The 22,855-nt window shown below is 39.9% G+C and overlaps 1 protein-coding gene across 1 annotated transcript in view; it reads right to left on the bottom strand.

Moving 5' to 3' along the window:
* Window positions 1-22,855, bottom strand: part of LOC144522549 (F-actin-monooxygenase mical2b-like) — a 93,617-nt gene that overhangs the window by 42,397 nt on the left and 28,365 nt on the right. Inside the window, 7 exon segments of the mRNA XM_078257719.1 lie at window positions 932-1,026; window positions 6,724-6,923; window positions 12,784-12,931; window positions 16,662-16,752; window positions 17,160-17,286; window positions 18,480-18,595; window positions 18,699-18,956. Coding sequence (XP_078113845.1) covers window positions 932-1,026; window positions 6,724-6,923; window positions 12,784-12,931; window positions 16,662-16,752; window positions 17,160-17,286; window positions 18,480-18,595; window positions 18,699-18,956 — 1,035 coding nt within the window.

The raw sequence follows: 22,855 nt of genomic DNA, 5'->3' as shown, positions 1-22,855 counted from the left end.
GAAGTCTTTAAGTGTCATTTCCTGTTGCTGGAATTCGATGGTTGAGCTCTCTGTATAAACGGATACATTTGCGAGATGGACATAGGCATACTCCCATTATTTTCAGGAGTTATTACGCTGCGTTGAAGTGAGGTGCTGTCCCATCACTGTTCCCGTGGCCAGAGCCAGAACCAGAGACAACATCTGTGTCCCAACAGGTAACTGTACGTCAGCGCGAAGAGCAGAGTTTCCAAGCAACTGACAGATAACATGTCAGGAATTAACTTTTAGGCTTGCTACATTAATATCATTACATTTTATCAGCGGTGGAAAGTAACTATACCATACTTCAATACAATTGTAAAGTACTTTTAATTGAGTATTTTCATTTTCTCCTACTTTATACTTCTACTCCACTACAATTCGGAGTCAAGTAGGTCTATTGTAGCCTACGTTTTACTTCACTATTTATTTTATAGCTTACTTTGCAGATTCAGATTGATAATACAAAATATGAATAATGATGTATTAAATTGGATAAAGATGAGACTTTAGATGAGACTCCTGAGGTGAAATTCACAAGCTACCTGCCAAGTCATACTTCCGCTGTCATTTTGGTGAAAGTAACTGAAAAGTAACGCAACAGTAGTGTAAGGCATTGCAATTCAGAGACAGAAAAACTGTAATATAACTAATTACTCTAAAATGACAGTAACTAGTAATCTATTATGCATTACATTTTGGAAGTATCTTGCCCAACATGTTTATTACAAACAATACCTTGATTTCTGTTAGGTTTAGCTTATCTAATCAAGATTTCAATGACTGAATAGTGTACTGTGAATAAATGAAAAATGCCTTGAGGAAGGTGGGAAGAGAATGATTCTTTAATCTTCCATGGAAAACATCAAATAAATGACAGAGAGAGAAGAATTGAAAAATTTGCCTTTACCCTGGGTATCCTCTTCTTGGGCTGAGGCAGGTTCAGCAGTTTGTGGTTGCTTTTAGCTAGATATCCCTCACCAATCTCCTGTGGTTCTCTCGAACCTGGAATACAAACATCATTATACAATCATATTATCATATTAAGCTTATTTATTCATTTTCAGAACAATGTACTTACAACTATTTAATATCACATGAAGATACAGAACACTGGAAAGTTGTTCAGTAGGATCCTTGTGAAATTAAAGCCCAAGGTTTCCCATTTTAAAACAATCGAGGACATGCTCACAGCAGGGGGGAATAAAACACGTTGCCAAAATGTCATGATAGCTTAATTATTGATATTATTGAGATTTAGAAATGAAACAACTTGCTGGAAAAACTGTTTAGAAGGTGTATTTTTATGCGGTCCTTGTACTCACATTTTCACTGTTTTTGATGTACACCTCTTGTTAAAATTCCTACTGTTTACCATCAAAATATACCACACACTAGATATATGCTATGCCATGTATCAGCCTCACAGGATCAAGACAAGATACTTGACAAGAGGCGCACTTTTTTCTCCTCTGAAATATTACAAGCGCAACATGCATTTTCCTCCCAAAGCTGATTTGTCACCTCTATCAGCTGTCACCAAGTCCAACACTGAAACTCTAAACGCCAAAAAGCATTGATCACAGATCCTGACAAACTCCTTTAAGATACATAAATACACAGTAACAGTGTCAAATCCTAGTGGTGGTATATAACAGAGACACACATTTTCACATTTCCTAAAACCAAAAGCTTTCGTCTTCAGAATCATTTTGAAATGTAATAAGGACACAAAGGGGCTTTAAATGTCCAAATACCTGATTTGTTTGCACACAAACAACTTTCAACCTAATCCAACAACACTAATATGAATCTGAACTGAGTCAGCATGAGAACTATGGACATAAATAGAGTTATACAATCAGTAGAAAATCAAATAATAATAAGAATCAATATCAAGAATTGACCAAAACCCACTGACACAACTTTGCAGAACAACTTACATTAAGGCCACTATAGTACAATAACACATATGTAATTACATACATATAATACATATATACACATATGGTTTGACTAAATATAGCCAAACCATAGGTGAACTACATCCATTTTCAAATTTGTTAATCATGTTATTCCTATGAAATAAAAAAAGTCCAAAAATATGAGCAACTCCCTCTAAAGATTGATCTCAATTTGTTAATGTTAACGAAGAATCCTCCAGGCACGCTAAAGTTAGCCATAGCGTTCCACAAGGCTCAGTGCTTGGACCAATTCCTTTCACCTTATATATGCTTCCTCTAGGCAATATTGTTAGGAAACACTCAATTAACTTTAATTGTTACGCGGATGACACCCAATTATACCTATCAATCAAGCCAGACGAAACCAGTCAGTTGGCCAAACTTCAAGCATGCATCAAAGATATAAAATCATGGATGACCTACAATTTTCTGACGTTAAACGCAGACAAAACTGAAGTTATTGTGCTGGGCCCTAAACACCTCCGAACCTCATTATCCAAAGCTTTAGCTACTCTGGATGGTATTGCCCTGGCCTCCAACACTACTTTCAGACATCTAGGAGTTTGATCAGGATATATCCTTTAATGCCCACTTAAAACAAACCTCAAGAACAGCCTTTTTTCATCCTCGAAACATTGCCAAAATTAGGAACATTCTGTCTCAAAACGATGCTGAAAAACTAGTCCATGCATTTGTTACTTCCAGGCAGGACTATTGTAATTCCTTATTATCAGAATGCTCAAATAAAACCCTTAAGACTCTCCAGCTGATCCAGAATGCTGCAGCGTGTGTTCTGACAAGAACTAAGAAAAGAGATCATATTTCTCCTGTATTAACTTCTCTGCATTTAGCCCACTTAGCCCGTCCCACCTGCTTCTCGTCATAGTCGTCCGATTCATCTACCATATAATCAATAATATAATCAAAGTAGAGGGAGGCAGGCCAGTACAGCCCGATCCGGTTGGGGAGAGTTCTAGACCGACCAGGCTCCTCTCCTTAACCTGTCTCTCTTAATTATGCTGTTATAGTTTTAGACTGCCGGGGGACTTCCTTTGACACACTGAGCTTCTCTCTCCTCTCTCTTTCCATTTGTGTGCATCCATGTCCCAGAAATGCTTGTTACTGACCTAGCTCTGGGGAGCTTATTCCCCGGATACTTATGTTTTTTTTTCGACCAGCATGTGTCCTTGGATTATGGTGGCACTAAAATCATGGTTGCAGCTGTCGCCGTGGTCCAGCTGCACGCCCTGCTATGCCCTGTTACACCCTGCTACGCTCTGCGGTGCCCTGCAGTGTCCTGCTACGTCCTTCTACGTCCTGCTACGCTCTGCTGTGCCCTGCTATGTCCTGTAACGCCCTGCAGTGCCCTGCTATGTCCTGTAACGCCCTGCAGTGCCCTGCTATGTCCTGTAACACCCTGCAGTGCCCTGCTATGCCATGAACTACTACAACTACTATTTCTAGTCACTGTTCCATTATCTTTATTGTGACTATTATTGCCACTATTCATCACACCCCTAACTGGCAATGTCAGACACCGCCTACCAAGAGCCAGGGCTGTCCGAGGTTTCTTCCTAAAAGGGAGTTTTTCCTCGCCACTGTTGCACTAAATGCTTGCTCTTGGGGATTTCACTAGAATGTTTGGGTCCTTGTATGTTATAGAGTATGGTCTAGACCAACTCTTATCTGTAAAGTGTCTTGTGATAACTCTTGTTATGATTTGATACTATAAATAAAATTGAATTAAAACTCAAATTTGTGATGTCATCAAGTATAATATTGAAAGTTGTTCCTTAGACAATGAGTTGGGAAAAGTGTTATAGATAATACTGAGTATACCAATAACATAAATACAAGGAAATGTATAACCAGTTTCTGTGGCTTGTCCCTGTTAGGATCATATTCGGGGTATGGGGTTTACATGAGGGCAGAGAAATCGGGTTATTCATTCTCCCTGTATACATGACAAATACTAGTAACCTGGTTACTGATAAGTGCATTTGCGCAGGCGCTGTGTTGTTTACAAAAACAATATTAATCACTGTACATTTACTACAACTTCACAACGTTAATGCTAATTTCTTCTTTGTTCCGATCGCCAACAGCTGTTTGCTCTGAGCTCATCCACGGTCTCTCTCTTTCAACTGGCACACACACACACAACACGTACTGAGCTATTCCTGAAAGTAGCTAGGCTACGCTGCCCTTATAATACTGTCCTCCCTACTGGTCCCAGCCTGTCTCTGTCCCTACCACTACGTAGGACAGGGGAAAATTGGATGAAAATACGAAGCCTCTTTCACTACCAAAGAACAAAACTATGTTTCTTCATCTCCCCAGAAGTAGGACGTATTCACTGCCACCACTGTTTGTATTTCTGAGATAAGGTGTATACTGTACATGCAACAGCATCTTGTGTCATTTGGAGTAGTCCAGGTAGCACATTCGGGTAGAGCTGGGCAATATGAAGAAAATCTAATTTTACAATATTTTTGACCGAATACCTCGATAGCGATATTGTGGCAATTGGTGCTTTCACAAAATATTTACACAATGACATTTTCGTTAAATAATGATTAATAATGTGGAAATAATGACTAAGTGGGTAAAGGCAAATAATAGAACAGCTAGAACAGTCTGGTAAGTTCAGAAAATTACATCACTTTACTGTAATGTAGCCTTTAATACCAGGAAAAGACAACACTTGTGTCATTTCACATCAACATTACAATATCCCAAATTTAAGGGGATATCTAGCCTCATATATCGATATATCATCGGTATATTGCACAACCCTATATTTGGGTTTCTCAAAAACAGGATAAGGGCTTATCTAGGTTTCTGAAAATGGGATGAACGGGATACTGAAATAACCCAATCATAAACGGGTTATTCATGTTCATGTAAACACACTCACTAAGAGCACCCAGGAAAATGTTATAAGTATATGAGTACATTTTCTGTTTCAAAACTGAGAACAATACAATAGCATAAAGCTCAATTGGTATGAAAAAGAAAACAAACATCTGTGGGTCCATATTGGTGGGTCATTGGGTCTCCTATTGATTGTCTATGGGACAATTGATTGTCTATGGGACAGCTCCAGACTTTATACTTAATGAAATCAAAAGTTTGAGACTTACTTCTCTGATTTCTGGCGAGAGTAGCTCATGTTTACAAATACTGATTGAACTTTCCTAGGCCATGGGAATAACATATTGGGATTCTTAATTGAGGTGGTTTTCCTCTTTAAGCTCCTAAAATGTCTGCAAGCAAATGAACTGTGAAAATGGATCACTGAAGGTATACAGTATTATTTCCCCAGCCTTTCAGAGGTGTGGATTCCTCCATGGTGAAAGCAGAGTGGGGGACAACAGTCAGCCGCAGGACATTAACATTAAAGCACTAGAAGTGAAACGTGGCTGAAGCTGGAGCTTACAGCTGTGGTGTGACCAGCTGAGGGCCTTCAAAGTTAAGCAGACATAGCACTCATACCAGTCATGGCTCTGGCAGGGAATAACCTTACCACGGTTGTGTAATATGCAACTCTAGCTCACTCGGTAGATAAAATAGTCCCCAAGCCTCAGTTATTTCAAATGGGTCTATACTTTAAAATTTACTGCACACTGTTTTTATTTTTAAGATCATTGCTTAGGCTTTTTGGCCTTTATTTGATAGGACAGCTGAAGACAGGAAAGGGGGGAGAGAAAGAGGGATGACAAAGGGCCGCAGGTCGGAATTGAACTTGTGCCGCTGTGGTAAGGACTGTGTCTTAGTACATGGGGCGCATGCTCAACCAGGTGAGCTACCAGGGAGCCCCCTTTACACTGATTTTAACAGACTTTGAAAAGACAAAATGTGTCCAAAGCAGCTGTAACACCAGAGATTTTTGAAGAGCAGCCTCAATGTGACATAATTAGCTTCTTTAAACTTTTAGTTGTCTTCAACTCTAGAACTGAAGACAGACATCACACACTGGCTGCAGTATTTTGGGATTTATATGGATTTTGTAAATATATTTTGTTGCACTGTATAGCTTGTCCAGGTTCTTCCCCATCTGATTTTTTTATGGCTTGATTCCTTTTTCATATGCTGAAGTGACTTTGTAAACTACTTTGTCACTTTCTTTTGTCAAACTGTGGTTGAGAAGCCAGAGAGGCATTGACCCTGAATTCTTTGGTATTTTGGATGCTAGTTATAGTAGTGTTGTGTTAAGTTTTTTGTTTCCAGTCCTGTACAATTAGATCCAAGGATTTAATGACAACTGACCTTACATTTAAGAATAAGGACAACAAAAACTACTGAATCAATCATCCAGTGGACTGCTTCTTTCGTCCTTAGCATTCACAATATTGAGTGCCAGTAGAAGATTACCATTACCTAGACTGACCTTTTTAACAATAAAACATAATTTATGCCTTTAACTATTGAAAAATTAAAACTTCAATAAAACTATGTAGCTATTATTCTATTCCACAATGATTATTGCTTCTCCCTATTGCCATTCTCTGTCACTTCTACTAGAAAACATCACCCTCCCATATATTTACATTTACTTCACATTTAGTTTTTGACTTTAAATATAATTTACACTAGAGTTTAACTCCTTACTTAATCCCTTACTTTTTACATTATAACACTCAGTTTATGGTATATGCTTAAGGGTTCACAGCAGCTAATGAAATAAGTTGATCAGCATGTTTTGATTTTCTGTGACAGAAGTGGGAAGGAGCCTGACCGTTTTTGTTTTCTGGGGAGCTCCAGAAGGCCTCTTGGAATTTAGAAAGGTAGAGAACCATCAGTAGCTTGTCTGGTTCAGCCTCTGCAGCCATCTCGCGCCCTCTTGTCACTGGCTGGATGCCAAACTCTTGCTCGGCCAAGTCAAACGCCAACTGGTTGTTCCCCGCCATGTCCTCCTCGTTAAGAGAGTCATAGTCACTGAGGAAGAACAATAGTGAGGGGAAATTAGTGTGTGAGTTTATATTGTTTCTTGAAACAAACATGTTATTTCTAGCACTGGCAAGAGAGAAAGATTGTGAGTTGAGATTATGAAAAGGGGATACTGCTTTATCTCATTTTTATGATCTAGTTGTTTTTCATTCAGTAAGTGATGGAGAAGAGTTAAAGATAAAACAATGCCATGCAGAATTAAAGAATTATTGATGGTTGGTAACAGTAAAAATGCACCATAGGCTTTGCAAATGTTACGTGAGGAAGGAAATGCATTACACATGTTTGTATGCCTCAGGAATTCACAATGTCCTGGAAGATATACGTAAACAGGAAAAATACAATATCAGATTTCCAGTTAAGTAAATGGTTAAGGAATGAGGAAATAGAAAAAATGTATAGAAGTAAGAGTTGGTCTGTTCTGTAGTGTTGTGAAATATGTAATATGGGTCTGTGAAAAAGACCATCACTTTGAGCAGACTGGATTGGCTGTAGTGACACAGTCGCTCGCTCTACCTGGACTAGTAACGTATCAGCATGCGGTAAGGTCATGCTCTGCGCCTCGGCTTGGACACAGCGGCCTCGAGCGAGCGAGAAAGGCGTTAACTTGTTGTCCATGTCAGCAGCTGTTGTGCAGTCAAATTCTGCATTTTATAATGCTACTACTGCCAACATGGGCAGAAGACAAGCTATTATTTGAGCGATTTGCGATGATTCCTGTGTACAGCAGAATTACAGATGTCGTGCCAAGTTCTGCATCCCTGCCGAGAATTGCATCCACATGGACAAATAATAATTTTTATGGCAAAGTACTTTTTAAAAACTATGTAAACTTCTTCTTTGATGATACCTGATCTGAAGTCTATAACTTTAGATTGTTTAGAGTCATCAATGTTTTATTAGACTCCATAGCCTACCAGTAGCAGCATTTCCTTGCTGCCTGTGAGGTGGATGCAATTTTCGGCAGTGATGAGTGTTAAGGGACATGCATTATTCAGCAGAAATTATTGTTGTTGCCCGAGTGGATGCAGTTCTTGGCAGGGATGAAAACCTCGGCAAAACCCATGCCCAACCGCATGCCCAGTGTATGTGAATGGTCTGTGTTTTGTGTTTACAGACGTGTTAGTATAAGCGGAGATTGGTTCTGAATCAATGCTAAAGGTTTCTTTTAAAAGCCGGTTTAAAATAAAACTTAGTAGTGTGGATGTAGCCTAAGCTTTGTCAGCCTCAACTATCCTTTGAGGTGAATGCTAATGCTACTTGATGTTAACAAGCTAAAATTTAGTTGTCATACCTTGCTCAGAGCCAACAGTTCACCCTTTGCTACAGATTTGTCAGCAAAAGTCGGTAGGGTACTCGAGACACGTATGCGTGTAAATTTTGAAGATGGCTGAGCTTTCAATCCTTTCAGTTAACATCAGGGGGTTAAACGTGCCGATGAAACGAGCTAAATTCCTGGACTATTTAAGAAGGAAAAACAGACGTGGCGCTATACAGGAGTCACATTTACGTAAAAGAGATATAAATCGTCTGCAAAATAAATACTTTAAGGTTGCTGCCTCATCTAGTGACGACACCAAAACCAAGGGCTCCATCGTGTTGCTGTCGCGGAAATGCGCACTCACAGTAGAAAAAAACAGTAAAGACTTATCAGGCAGGCTATCTTATATATGTACCACGATAAGGAGTAGGAAAATAGCCTTTGTTTCAGTATATGCACCGGCTACATATGAAGAAAGTTTTTTCCGCGCCTAACCCATAATTGCTCTCTCTCAACGAATATTCACTAATGAAAAGGGGGAGACATGAATGCAGTACTTGATTTAAATAAGGATAGATCAGGGGTCAATCACACAAAAGCCCAAAAACGCATATCGGACATGTTTAAAGCAGTTATGGAATCCCACCATCTTACAGATATATGGAGGATGCACAATCCTACTAGCAAGGATTACACCTTCATTCTTGATACAGAATTTAGAACCAAACTGGCTGAATTTATATCAATTAATACCGACTCAGTTTCTGACCCTGCATATACATGGCAAGCAACTAAAGTATTTATTAGAGATTTTACATCCTCCTTCACGGTCAATTTGAAGAGAAAATGAGAGGCAAGGAGAGCGGAGTTGGAAGAACGCTGTAAATCGTTAGAGCAATGTCTTAAGACTTGTTTTTCTAAATCTACACAAACTCTTCTAGTCACAAGTCGAACAGAGCTGAATGACCTGCTAAGAAGGAGAGCTGAATTACTATTTTAACGGCTGTAAACCAAGCAAATTGCTTGCTCTGAAATTAAAACAAAGCGAATCCAGAACTATCAACAGCATCCGCACAGACCGAGGTATCTCAACAAATCCTAAGGATATTAGTGCCACTTTTCAATCCTTTTACTAAAGGTGTATGAGTCCTCCTGCAACCCAGATCCGACACAGTGCCAGAAGTTCCTAAAAGAACTAAACTTGCCTCTTCTCGACCCAGAAGAGGCAGAAGAACTGGGTCAACCGATAACCTTAGAGGAACTTAAATCAGCATTGAAAACAGTTAAAAAAAGGGAAAACACCAGGGTTGGATGGAATTCCATCAGAACTTCTACAGTATTTTGACATATTAGGACCTACCATTTTACAAGCTTTAACTTCAGCCATAGAGAAGGGTACTTGCCACCAACAAACCAACACTGCGCTGATTTCTGTAATGCCAAAGAAGGGTACAGATCCTGCTCAAATTACAGGCCCATCAGCCTCATCTGGACTGATATTAAGCTTTATTCCAAAGTCCTAGCTCTCCGCTTAGAGTGCTTTATCGAGAAATTAGTCCACCCCGACCAATCAGGTTTTATACCAAAGCGTCATGCTGCAGACAATATACGTAGACTATTTCATGTAATAGAAAAAGCGAAAAACCTTCCAACAATGGCAGCAGTTTTATCAGTGGACGCGGAAAAGGCTTTCGCCCGCCTAGAGTGGAACTACTTGTGGCAAGTAATAGAGAGGCTTGGTTTGGGGGCCAAATTTATTGACATGGTACATACTTTAAATGTGAATCCCACGGCCATAGTCTCAACCAATGGATTGCACTCTCAGCTGTTTGCCATTAAACGGGGCTCGCAACAGGGATGTCCGTTATGCCCCATGCTATTTGCAATCTCTCTTGAACCGTTAGCCTAAGCCATAAGGCAAAATAAAATCTGTAATATCCATATTAAATCCAGTATCAGCTCAATATCATTATTTGCAGATGATATTTTGTTGTACATTGCTGATCTTGAGGACTCTATTCCAAAAATTCTCAAGATTTTCAACGAATTTGGCTCAATCTCCGGCTACAAAATTAATTGGAATAAATCTAATCTTCTTTTATTGAACAACAGGCATGTGGCATCAACCATTAGTGTTACAATACCAACCCAAAGCAAAATTACATATATGGGCATCACCATACATGCATCCCTACAGCGAGTTGTCCAGGACAACTATGAAACTATATTAAGTAGTGTTCAAAGGGATCGGGCCAACTGGTCTGCACTGCCGGCATCACTACACTCCAGGATTGCTGTTGTTAAAATGAACATAGTTCCTCGTGTGAATTTCTTAACCCTTAAGAAATCCCTTACCCCCACCGATAAATTTCTGGAAGAAACTCGATACCTTAATTCGGCAATATATTTGGAATAATAAATAACCTAGGCTAAAATACTCTACCCTACAACGTACTTCAAACACGGGAGGCTTGTCCCTCCCCAACCTTAAAGTGTACTACAGAGCCTTTCAGCTATGGGCCCTCAGAGAGTGGATGGACCCCTCATCTACAGTTCCATGGAGAGAAATAGAGCAAAACCTCACTGGAAGTCTAAGACTGCAAGACCTTGCCTTTGCAGGTGTGTGTCCAAAAAAGTGTATGCTAGCCTTGGCCCTATTATCACCAACACATTGACCAACTTTAAACAGGTGGAGGAGCAACTATGCTACATCAACAAGTGGCATTTGAACACCGCGATTTAGCACAATACACACTTAATGTCTGGTAACAAACCCTTTGCCTTTGCTTGTAAGCAGTGGAGTGACAGAGGCATTTATACTGTAAACCAGTTATTCAATAAGAAAGGTATGTTGAGTTTTGAAGACCTAAGAGCTAGTTTTGAGGTCCCCAGGACATCCTTCTTCTTGTATCTGCACTTAAGATCAGCCCTAAAATGTTATGGAGTACCATGGGGAAACAGTCTTGAGGTGCACCCAGTCATTAAATGGTTTGTTGATTTTCCTGTGAGAGGATTAGCGTCCAACATCTATGCTCTTTGTTGCAAGTATCCATAGGAGAATTCCCAATAGCAAGGAAATGGGAGCGAGAGCTGAGCCCTGAGGGGAATGCAATTAATTGGGAGACAGTTTGGGACATTTCCCATTGCTCCAAGAACCCAAATCACCAGCAGATCCACTTCAACATATGGCATAGGACATATTGGACTCCTCAGAAGAGATACGTCTCTAAAGTCATTCCCACTCCCTATTGTACGTTCTGCCAACCTAAACAAATTGGAACTTTCCTGAACATGGTCTGGGAGTGTTAACATGTGCATGAGTTCTGGAATAAAAACAACATCAATAATATCTGATGTGATAGGATGTCGACTTCCTACTGACGCGATTGTTTTGTTACTTAATGACGACTCTCAATTACACCTGCTTGGGAGACAGAGGAAAGTTTGGTTAGCTGGCTCAACCGCAACCAAGAAAATGATAGCTCAGCGCTGCCCCCCCCCCACTCGCTTTGTATAAAGCACTGGTTGGTGTATTTTCTAGACATAGTTATGCTTGAGCTCTCTACAGCAAGGATTAACAAAGCCAAATCATCGACTATAGACCTATGGAAAAACGCAGCAGCACATGTATCAGTCCTAATGACCTCAGCATCACAAGAATTAGAGGAGAGTGACTAGGCAAGGTGTGACTTCTGTTTTTGTTTATTTTTGTTTTCCTCGAGACCGCAGAGGGTGGGGGGTGGGAGAGTGTTTTTGTTCTTGTTCAATTGTATTCGTATGTTCTGTGTGTTCTAAATACAAAAAAACATAAAAAATGGATCTAAAAAACCCCACAAAAAACAAGCTAAAATTTAGCATATAAGCTGTTAATGTTAGCATATTTACCATTTTAACATAGCAACGATAGCAACTTATCGAAGATTGTTTAGCATATTAGTTTTCATACATTTAGCATGGTAAAAGGCTAATATTAAGCATGTTAGCATGTAAGCATGTATGTACTTTATGTAGTAGTCTAGTAGTAAAGCTGAGGGATCACCAAATGACTAGGATTCTTTCTCTGGGGAACAGAGTGTGTCAGACTGGTTGATTAACACCAACCATGCAAACATCATCACTGTACAAGTACAGTGTGTGGAATCACAGCTACCTGCTATGACAAGGATTAAGATGTGTGTTTGAGTCTACACAATGAGCCCTCCTCAAATAAATGATATCATTCCAACCGATCACTCTGACACTTTTATTTGCTTTCTCAGTTGTGTGTGAGCGGACTGAACAAAAAAGTGTTGACTATATGATACCCTGTTATTGAATGAGATTAATCAGCGGTTAAATTCACCTCAATCACTTGGATGAATATCTTGATCTCAATGATATTAAATTAAGCTTAACTAACTGACTGAGAACTGACTGTCTACACACTACTTTAAAATAGAAAGATAAATGTTGTCCTGCTCATTGATATTATTAAGCTGCTCAGTTCAAAGACAGCCAGTTTGGACAGCTCAGACTCTTCACAAGCCGAACGAAAAAACATTTCTGTGTTTCCTGACTAGATTGTGTGTGCTTTTGTCCGGTTCTTACATGAGTTCAGGCCTCTGGCGGTGTATGAGAGCACAGAAGGCCAGGCCGCTCCTCCAGGAAGATGTAAGGTTGATGACGTCGACCCCTCTGTAGCCCTGAGTCTGCTTCTGACACCAGGTCAACAGCCGGCCAGGATGCACCTCAGACTCTACATGAGACAATGGAGTCAACAATAATTTCAGCAAGATCCTGTCAAGCTGGTGTACAGTAAGTTTGCTCTTTGACATACAGCATTGATTCCATGATACAAGAAAACTCTGCATTTGAACACCAGTGACTTTTTGCACGTTTTCCCAGTTCAGGATGTTCCTTCAACATCACACCAAAACTCTGTCAATGACTTTTCAGCATGTTCCATCTTAAGCCCACGGTCAGCAGACAAATTCATCACATTTTCCTGCAGTCTTACAGGAAGGCTGCTGCTACTGCTTTCATTCACAATAAATGGGTTCCTCACCAAGTCAAGTTTAGCTGACTTCGATTCAATATCCTGGAAGTACTGGTTGAAATCGATGTTGAGTTTGGACAGATGTGCTTTAACAATTTTCAGCACTGCACTTCTGTCAACATCTGTGGTGGCTAAATAGGCATCAAGCAGTGGGAAACAGCTCACATTTCGATCCTAACATTTCCTTTCCCATAATTTGACCTTCCTTATGAATCCGTTCACTTTGTCATACATGTTAAGGATATACGAGTCCTTGCCTTGAAGTGACAGGTTGAGGTCATTCAGTTTGGTGAACACATCAGCAAGATATGCCAGACTCGCAACCCACTCTGCGTCCTCAAACACACAAGGAGATGCGAGTGATCTTTCAGGAAAACAAACCCTTCAGTGTGAAGTTAAAACCGTCGCAGTAGTGTTTTTCCACGAGAAAGCCAGCGAACATCAGTATGAAGCAGAAGCTGCTCATGCTCTGACCCACTGCCATGACAAATTTTCAAACAGCCTGTGATTCATTGGCCTGGACTGAATGAAATGAATCACCTTAACTGCGTCATCCAAAAGATCACTTAACTCAGGGCTCATTCTCTTGCTGGCGAGCGCCTCCAGGTGAATAATACAGTGCATCCACTTTATGTCGGGGTTTACCTTCTTCACACGCCCAAGTAGTCCATGGACTCCCCATTGCTGTCGTGCCATCGGTACATATGTGACTCCAGATTGCTGTCTTTAAAAAAGCTGTCTATAATCTGAAAAATGTCTTTGCAATTCGTTTTTCCTGTGAGCTTCATACAAAATAAAATATGCTCATTAATGTCCGACACATCTTTATAACGTAAAAATGCGAGGAGCTGAGCCTCTGCACTCATTTCATCCAACTGTAAAGCGAACTGACCTGCTTGTTTCATTTTATCCACCACTTGTCCAACAATATTATTGGACATATCATCAATCCGAAGGGACACTGTTGTTTGATAATGGGACTGTCTTGAGTATGTCGGCTGATTTTTTGTCAAGCATAGTTTCAGCCAAAACTATTGCGGAAGAATGAGGTCTTCAGCGATAGAATGGGGCTTTTTTGTTTTAGTCACAAGTAATGATACAGCGTAAGACGCCTCCAGTGCTTCGCTTGACACACTTGTCGCTTTCTTCAGTAAGTCCCTCCAGGATATCGCAGCCTTTTGCAGCCCAAAATGCCTGATTTCGCGGCAGCTTTTGTAAAAAATTGCAATAAAAGTTGCGATGTCTATTGTATTTTTGTTGCAATGAAGGTTGGGTTTATAGCTTGTTCTGCTGCCCCGAAGTGGCCTAAAATTTTTTATTAATGCTGCTTTAATTTATGACTAAACAATGACTTGTTCCTCTCAGGGAGAAACCTCCCATCATATGAAAGACAACTGTATCAGCCCTATACTGTTTGTCAGTCTAACCCATAGACTGTTACTGTCAATGGTCTAACCTTGCTGATGCAGAGTAGAGCATGAGAGGCATCATGTTCGACCCCCATGTGTATGGGTGTAATGGTATCCAACTGTATTGTCTGTGACGAAGTGTGTCAGCCTGTGACTGAATTAGGGCTAAAGTTTCCCCTCAGTGGGGCCTGGCATTACCTAAGATGTTAACCTTTTTTCTCGAGTAAACTTAATTCTTTATGCATTGACTGGCTGACTCAGTGTTGATTTTATTTTATTTGCAGTAGCTAAAGCATCTTAATTTCACTTATAAAGGTATCAACAAAAGCTTTCATGCAGTGTTAATGGGGCCGTTATCTTAGTGGTTGCTCATAGAATGATCAGATTACCATTGCAACATAACAGGGAGCTTTGAAAGTAGAATACAGTCCCATCTGAGTAGTTGCCAGCAGTCCTCACTGTCACTACTTTGTCTAAAGATATTTGATGCTTCTACTGTATAGTTATTATAGCAGCATGAACACAAACCATACCATCCCTATAATCAATTTATATTAAATCATTAGTCAACCCAAAATGCATTCTGATTCTTGATTCTGACATATTTTCAATTAGGTTCTTAAAACATAACTTAACAATAAAGTATATAAAAACAATGTGAAAATAAAATCAAACGTCTGTCGACTGTCAGGTTGCATTTTGGTGAGATTCCAGTTGCTAACTAATCTCTATAAACAGATAACTGCACATGAATGCAGAATCTGGAGGCAACGGACAAAAGTTTGCAATCAGAAACATTCTGGTTTTCGTAGTAGGTTTGTCGTGTGAGTAACATTGTGCAATCAAGTTTGAGCAGGCTTTGGTTGCATGCAAGTGAACAGTCTGTGTGGTGAGCAAAAGAGGTAGAACGCATTGGTCAAAATGCGATCTCGGAAACGGCTATCATCTGGCGAAGATTTTGCTTTTTATTAGCTTTTTTAATTTATCTGCATTCATATGCAGGTATCTGTTCATAGAGATTAGCCAGAACCCCCAAAATATTGTCCGTTGCCCCCAGAGGCTAAATCGTCGTCAGACCGTTAGCCGATGGGTTCCAAGATTGCTGACTAAGACTAAGGTGTGAGCGTGGCGTTTCTGTTGCGTGTCAGCTGCGTGGCGGCTGCATGTATTTTTTTTGTTTTTACACACCAGAAACGTGTCTGACGCGGCGCTGCTGCTGCTAGCCTTGTCTGTACGCATGTATGTTTCCCATTGATAAAATGAAATACCATGTTAAACATAAATACATATCACATACTGATTTGATTACAGCAAAGACAACGTCAGCAGTATTGACGGCAAAATAGGCTACAGAATATTTCGTTCTGTATTGACAGGTGCAATATTAGAAAATTAATTTTTTTTTTTTTATTACATTTATATCTGCATTTAATCAAAACCTGGAGACTTTCAAACATCAACATGTCATTTATTAATATGTATTAGTGTAAAGCTTTAGTGCATAACTTTTTGATATTTATGAACATCCGTTACATTATAAACCGTTGCCAAATAAGTTGCTACAACGCTAATTATGACTATCAGCTCCACACAACTCTCAGTATTTCTCAGTATGGCTATGTTAAGAAGATTGTGGCGTCCAGTGACTTTCCCGCGCAGAAACTCGAGTGAAGATAATTACCTCTTCTGAAGAGTCCATCATGTGTTTTTAATCCTCCGTGTCCTCCTTGGTTACAAGCAACTGTATGAAGGGGGCGTGGTGGCGGTGCGCGGTCATGTAAGGCTGTTATCATGTGGACGTGCTGACAGTTTTGTTGTCATTACTTATAATTCCTCATGGGGGCGGCAGAAACTACGCACTATAGCTTTAAATCTAGGAACGATGAGGAAAGCTCTAGTACCTACTAATCAATATTTTCATGCACAATGACACTGAATGTGTCAGTCAGCCATCAGGACAAAATCATCACTTTGTGTTTGCGGATTGGGGAAAATAGACAAATAGTCATTCTGCATCTCACCTCGTCTGGACAAGTTCACTGATCTACGTGTGGGTCCTCCTCTTTCCAGGTGACACGAGTCCTGTTGGCTGTCAATGAACAGGTGACGCACCTGAAAGAAAAAAAAAAAAACGTTCTGAGCTTGCTGGTAAAGAGAAAAGTGGCATTTCTTAGCTTTTGTTGAGATTATTTGAGATATTTTCTTCTTTAAAAATTTAACATCCCAGATTAAAAAAAATGTTAATGATGATAAAATTGATCTTTATCACTCAAATAAGATTGAAACACTTTAATCCAATGTCACTGTCACTGAGTTTAAGACCCCCTATCTAAAATGTATCTTAATTACTTTTTTTCCTTTGATATCTGGTTTCATTCATGCGTACTGTAACTGCAAGGGCATCTGAATTAGTTTTTATTCACATTTTTGTCTTCTTTTCCTTAAAAAGCACCTTGTAACTATTAATAAAACTGCTATACAAACAAAGTTTATTCTTGTTATACAAGTGTTGGACTGACCTGGTGTGGGCGTACACAGCTGGAGTTGAGGTTGGGGTAGCGGGTGGCAGGGTCAATGGCGTACTGTTCAAAGTTTTTACTGATGTTCTCTGTGGTGGTCTGAGGCAGCAGCCGGTAGATACTCTCTCTGAGGAACAACAAGGCAGATATAACTGGGAGATTCAAGATACTGCAGCTTCGAAGACACTACGAACATCTGTCTGAAGATAGTAACCACTGAGGAATGCTGAAAGCACATTTCAGTTTTTAAAAACTATATATAAAAGACCTTTAACATGAAATCTACATCACTTGTGCATTTCCACCAGACATGTCTAGACTAGTTTATTTGACTACTCCTACTTTACTTTGTTTCTGCGGGTGACAACAAGACTATTTGTATTCATGTGACATGAAATACCCATAAAAAAATCATGGCTCCTTGGCTCCAAGGCTGGAATTTTTATTTGCTTTCAGTATTTATAAACCCTTACCAGTAGAGTAAAAACTAAAGTTTAAGCTGTTGGTAGTTTTAGTGTTTAGGTATTTTTTTAATATAAAGTCACAAGGTAAAAGATAAAGTATCCATTGGAAGACATGAATGCGCATTGTCAATTTTCTACCAATCGGCCAATTAGATTATGAGATATTCTGCAAGAAACTTTTAGCTGAAGGGCAGTGCTAGGACTAGCTAGCTCAAAGTTTTTAAAATAGATATGACCCATCTTCTGGGGAGCATGATTATAGTCAGTTAATGGTAAGCCAATTTGCCTTTAACATTTTCATATTTCTTGTATACAAGTGCAAAGTTTGGACTGACAGTGGAGTGAGACGAAAGGCCATAGGGTCACTAAAGACATGAGCATTCATCCTCTGAGGGGCATAAACTTGCACAGAAAATTTCACAGTAAACTGGTCATTGTATCTCATTTCTTGTGTACAAAGTCAACAATTAGAGGGCATGGATGAGCAAGAAACCATGTATATGGTTCATACACTGTGGAGCATAATTCTGCTCAGCAAAAGGTACTCTTCCCATTTGATATTTGTATTTGAAAACTTTATATAATTTGAAAAATTATACACAAGTTGTAATTTTGACCTGAAAGTGGAACAATAATAAATGAGCACTGAGTAACCAAAAACCTCTCTCATCCTCTGGGCAACACACCCACTAGAGTCTGGCCAAGTTATCTTGCTTTGGACCAAAGTGTTGTACAGACAAACTGACTAACTGCCCTTGACTGTCTGGTCTGATGCTTGTTTTCAGCTGTATGAAATCCAGAGAAAATCTATCTTGCCCATCTAAAATTACAGGAAGTGAAACATGAACCCACATACCTTTCAGCCAGTATCTCCAGAGGACTCCTGCCCTGTGCCCAGCCCCTCACCATCCAAGCACTGTCAAAGGCTGCCAGAAAACCCCGAGCACAACCTGTACCCATGGGCCAGAAAGGCTGTAAAGGGAGAACATGACGTCAGTGTGTACACACACAAGCTGAGCCTCAGTCAGGGTGGGCTAGAGTATCAAACAACTCTGCTGTCACTGCCACCTTGTACCTCAAGCAGACTATCTCCGACCAGTGCGACCAGTAACTGATGTCCGTGTTTTTCCCTGATTAAGGCAGCATTCTCTGAGGCGTACATGCTAGTGAAGTCAAACATGGTAACATCAGGCTGCCCGTAGTGGTTGATGGCGTAGTCCAGGGATGGCAGCTGGTAGTTTGTGCCGAAGTCAGCTGCTTCACGAGCGTATGAGAGCAATGCTTCCTGGTTGACGTTGTCAGCACTTAGCAGTCGTTCCGTTTCCATGTAGTCCTGTATTGAGACGAGGGGAGAAAGGTTTAAGGAAGAGAATATTGACATTTTCTTATCAACCTTGCTTCCAGCAGAAGCAAGCAGCTGTTTCCACTTAAAAGGGAAGAAAAACAGCAGAAGTGGCTGTTGCTCATTGAAGGCCAGAGTGTAAACTCTACAGTAGTGATTGATCAGTCTAAACATGTTGCCCCACCTGATTTCGATTTTGGCTCCAAACAACCACAAAAACAATGTAATCGAGAAAAACAACTGTGTTGCACATTTTGCGAGTTATGTCTTTTGTTTTGAATGACACGCGGACTTTCGCCCCTATCAAAGGATACACCTACTCAGCCAGCGAGTTCCTGTTTGTGGTATCTGGTGGCATTTAAAAATCAGAGTGAGTAAAGATGGTGGAGTGATAGAAGCAGCGCTTGGTGAGCACAAAGGGGAGAGCAAATTCTGTGATTTGATGAATCTGACATCATCTGATTTGCTACACTGTGGTGTCTGAACCACTTAGTAAAACCACAAATCTTTTTAACCACCTGAAACATAAGCACAAAGTCACGTATGACCAACTAACGTTAATAAAGAAAAAACACAATTTGTAGGTATATTAAAACTAATCTGTTTAACCACCTGAAACATAAGCACAAAGTCACGTATGACCAACTAACGTTAATAAAGAAAAACAATTTGTAGGTATATTACAACTATGTCACGTGATGTGAGGGTGCACCTCATTCAGTTCAAGATTATGCATAGCTTCTATTGGACTCCCCCAAGATTGTTTAGTCACATCAAATTGTCAGAAATGTAAGGTCAGACGATGGACAATTACTTCATGTCCTATGGTCCTGTGATGAAGTCCAGGACTTTTGGACAGGGATACATGATCACCTATTTCGGATTGCAGCCCAAGATTATTTGTTCTGGGAGATGGGTCAATCCTAAACTGAACAGATAAACACATAATACGTTGGGTCCTAAGTAGTTTATGTAGTATATGTGTGTATATGTATATATTTGTATTCATGTATTTCTCCGAATGATTTGTATATGCGACAGGAAGATGTTTGTTAAATAAGTAAATTTGTGGTGTCTTGTAATCCCATGTGGGATGGGCCAAAATGTTTGGCATGACACAGAAATAAAACATAACTAACTAACTTACTTAATGATACCTGGGCAGATGTTGTGTTAAAATTTAAAAAAAATTGTTAATCACAAAAAAAGAAACAGAAAGAGAAGACAACCTCAATGACTATCGTGTTAAACAATCGTGATTTCAAGATAATTAGTGATTTAGATTTTTTCCATAATGGAGCAGCACTACCATCTCCCTTTGAGTCACTCAGGAAATAACTATGTCATGTTGTTTTGACTGACCAAAGTGAGATATTTTATCAAAATAAAAATGACGTTATTTCTCAAGAAATAAAAAAAGAAATTTAGACTGGTGTGTTTACTAAAAGATAATGACAAGTTAAAACCAAGTTAGCCAGTTTGTTGAATAAGTGAGCTATTATCAGTGATGAGGACTTTGGCCACATATGTGCATGCTGCCATATAGCTGACAGAGTGAGATATGATTCTTCACTAATGGGCAATGTAAGATGAGACAGAGATCCACTGAGGGCACAGCGAGGTGTGTGTGTGTGTGTGTGTGTGTGTGTGTGTGAGAGAGCGAGCATGTTTGAGATATTGTGTGTGTGTGTGTGTGTGTGTGTGTGTGTGTGTGAGAGAGCGAGCATGTTTGAGTTATTCTGTGTGTGTGTGTGTGTGTGTGTGTGTGTGTGTGTGTGTGTGTGTGTGTGTGTGTTCTGGGTGGGAGCGTTACTGACACACTGCATCCTGATGCCATAATAATATCCTCATTTGTATTGTCTAATCTCTGTAGAGGATATCGACCCTCTGACTCATGTCTTTTTGTGTGGGAGTGTGAGGGGGACATAGAAGAAATGTGAGAGAGAGCAACCATCTAATTAAAGCCCAATTTCATTATCATCCCCTATGGAGGTCCATCACTCACTGCCAAAGCTAGCTTCTCACCGCCCTGGCAAACACACACATTCCTGTCTACAAGTATTTGTTTCAGTCTTACTTTAGTCAACACAAACTACAAGGAAAAATATTATTCAATAGCTAGTCAAAATAATTATTAGAATTTTAGTCAAAGTCGCTAATAATTCTAAGAATGTGCTCTCATGTGGCTCTCTGGACTGAGTGTGTTCATTTAGTGGGGGAGAGCAGCAGCACATTCAGTCAACCAATGAGCAACGAGACAGACGTACATTTGTGTGGACCTAACGACTAATCACTAAATCCCTATTGTTTGTCCTTCTCCTTTGGTTTTGTTTTAATGATTTAACCTGACTATTTAAAGGTGCAGTAGGTAAGACTTATACAACTAATTTTCTGTCATATTTGCTGAAACTGACCCTATGCTCGAGTAGAACTACATGGCAATTAAAAAAAAATTAAAAAAATCCAGCTCCTCTGGCACCACCTACAACCTGTAGTGTGATTTGCAAAAATCAACAGCTGCCTGTTCAGATGCACCAATCAGGGCCAGGGGGGGTGTCTAACTATGTGTAAATCACTGCTCATGCACACGCATTCATTCTCCCTTGTGGGGTGAGGGGCTTAGGAGACCGTTTTGGGCTTTAGCAGAAAGGGGGGAGGGACTGAGAAGTTGTCGATGTTAAAAAATGTTGGCTAAGTCCTGGATCTTCGCAATCCTACCTACAGCACCTTTAAGAGGGGATTTTTTTTCCTTAACATACATAGAGTTTACAAGAGTGAATTTATTCAATGACACTTCATTCATAATCTACACAACTTCCTAAATAAAAAAGTTTTTGAAATTAGAGGTAGATTTATAAGCATAATGATGAGATGAGCAGCTTGAAAATAGCTAATAATAAAGCTAGCTAGAGTACTTTATATTCAGCGTGACATCCTTTATCAAGTTTCTTTTTTTTTTTTTTTTATCCTTGATGCTTCAATTTGAAGATTGTGATTTTTTTGTCAAAGGGCGTCTTCGTGGCGGCACAGCAAACTTCAAGGTTACATCATGAAACAAGTAGTTGTTTGTAACTCCAGTGTACATTGGCCAATCTGCCCCAATTTTTTTATGCTTAGTTAGAGAACAGACATGAGAGCATGTACAAGTCAATGATGAGTTATAGTCATAGCGCCACCTACTGGCAACAGGAAATAAGCCCTGACTAAAATCATTCAATTTACCTGAAATTTACATAATGTGATTTAAACATGATATACAGCAACATGACGTATAAATAGTGTGTGTTCTCTGTAGCGCCACATAGCGGACACAGGAAGTAGTGCACACAATTTGAAATATGTAATTTCCAACGCCATACACTCCATTGAGGGATTTAAGTCCGACAGTCACCGAAATATACCGCCACATTGACCAGAAACTCGCTGGCATCCCTGATGTGCGCAGAGTGCGAGGGCCCGTCCAGAGCAAAAGTCTGCTGTGCGCAATCTCAACTTCTTTTACAATCCTCTTGTCATAATGTTTTTCTGCCACAATCGCAAACGTTGCCTCGGCTGCATCCGCCAGCTTGCTGGTCTGGTGTGCAGGACTTGGTGACTGCCGGGGAAACCGGATTATGCTCCGGCCGTGTGCTGCACACTTGTGTCCTCCTGCGTCGGGTGGCTGCATAGTAGTCTAGTAAAGCGATCAGGGTTTCAATAATATGTTTATCCAATACAATAATCTATGTTAACAAGGACATTTTTAATGGTCCCATGGCATGAAAATTTCACTTTATGAGGTTTTTTAACATTAATGGGAGTTCCCCTAGCCTGCCTATGGTCCCCTAGTGGCTAGAAATGGCAATAGATGTAAACCAAGCTCTGGGTATCCTGCTCTGCCTTTGGAAAAA

The sequence above is a fragment of the Sander vitreus genome, chromosome 8 (assembly GCF_031162955.1).
Source record: "Sander vitreus isolate 19-12246 chromosome 8, sanVit1, whole genome shotgun sequence".
In the NCBI taxonomy this organism is placed as follows: Eukaryota; Metazoa; Chordata; class Actinopteri; order Perciformes; family Percidae; genus Sander; species Sander vitreus.
Note: the sequence above shows the minus strand (reverse complement) of the source record. Positions and strands in the feature narration are given on the sequence as shown.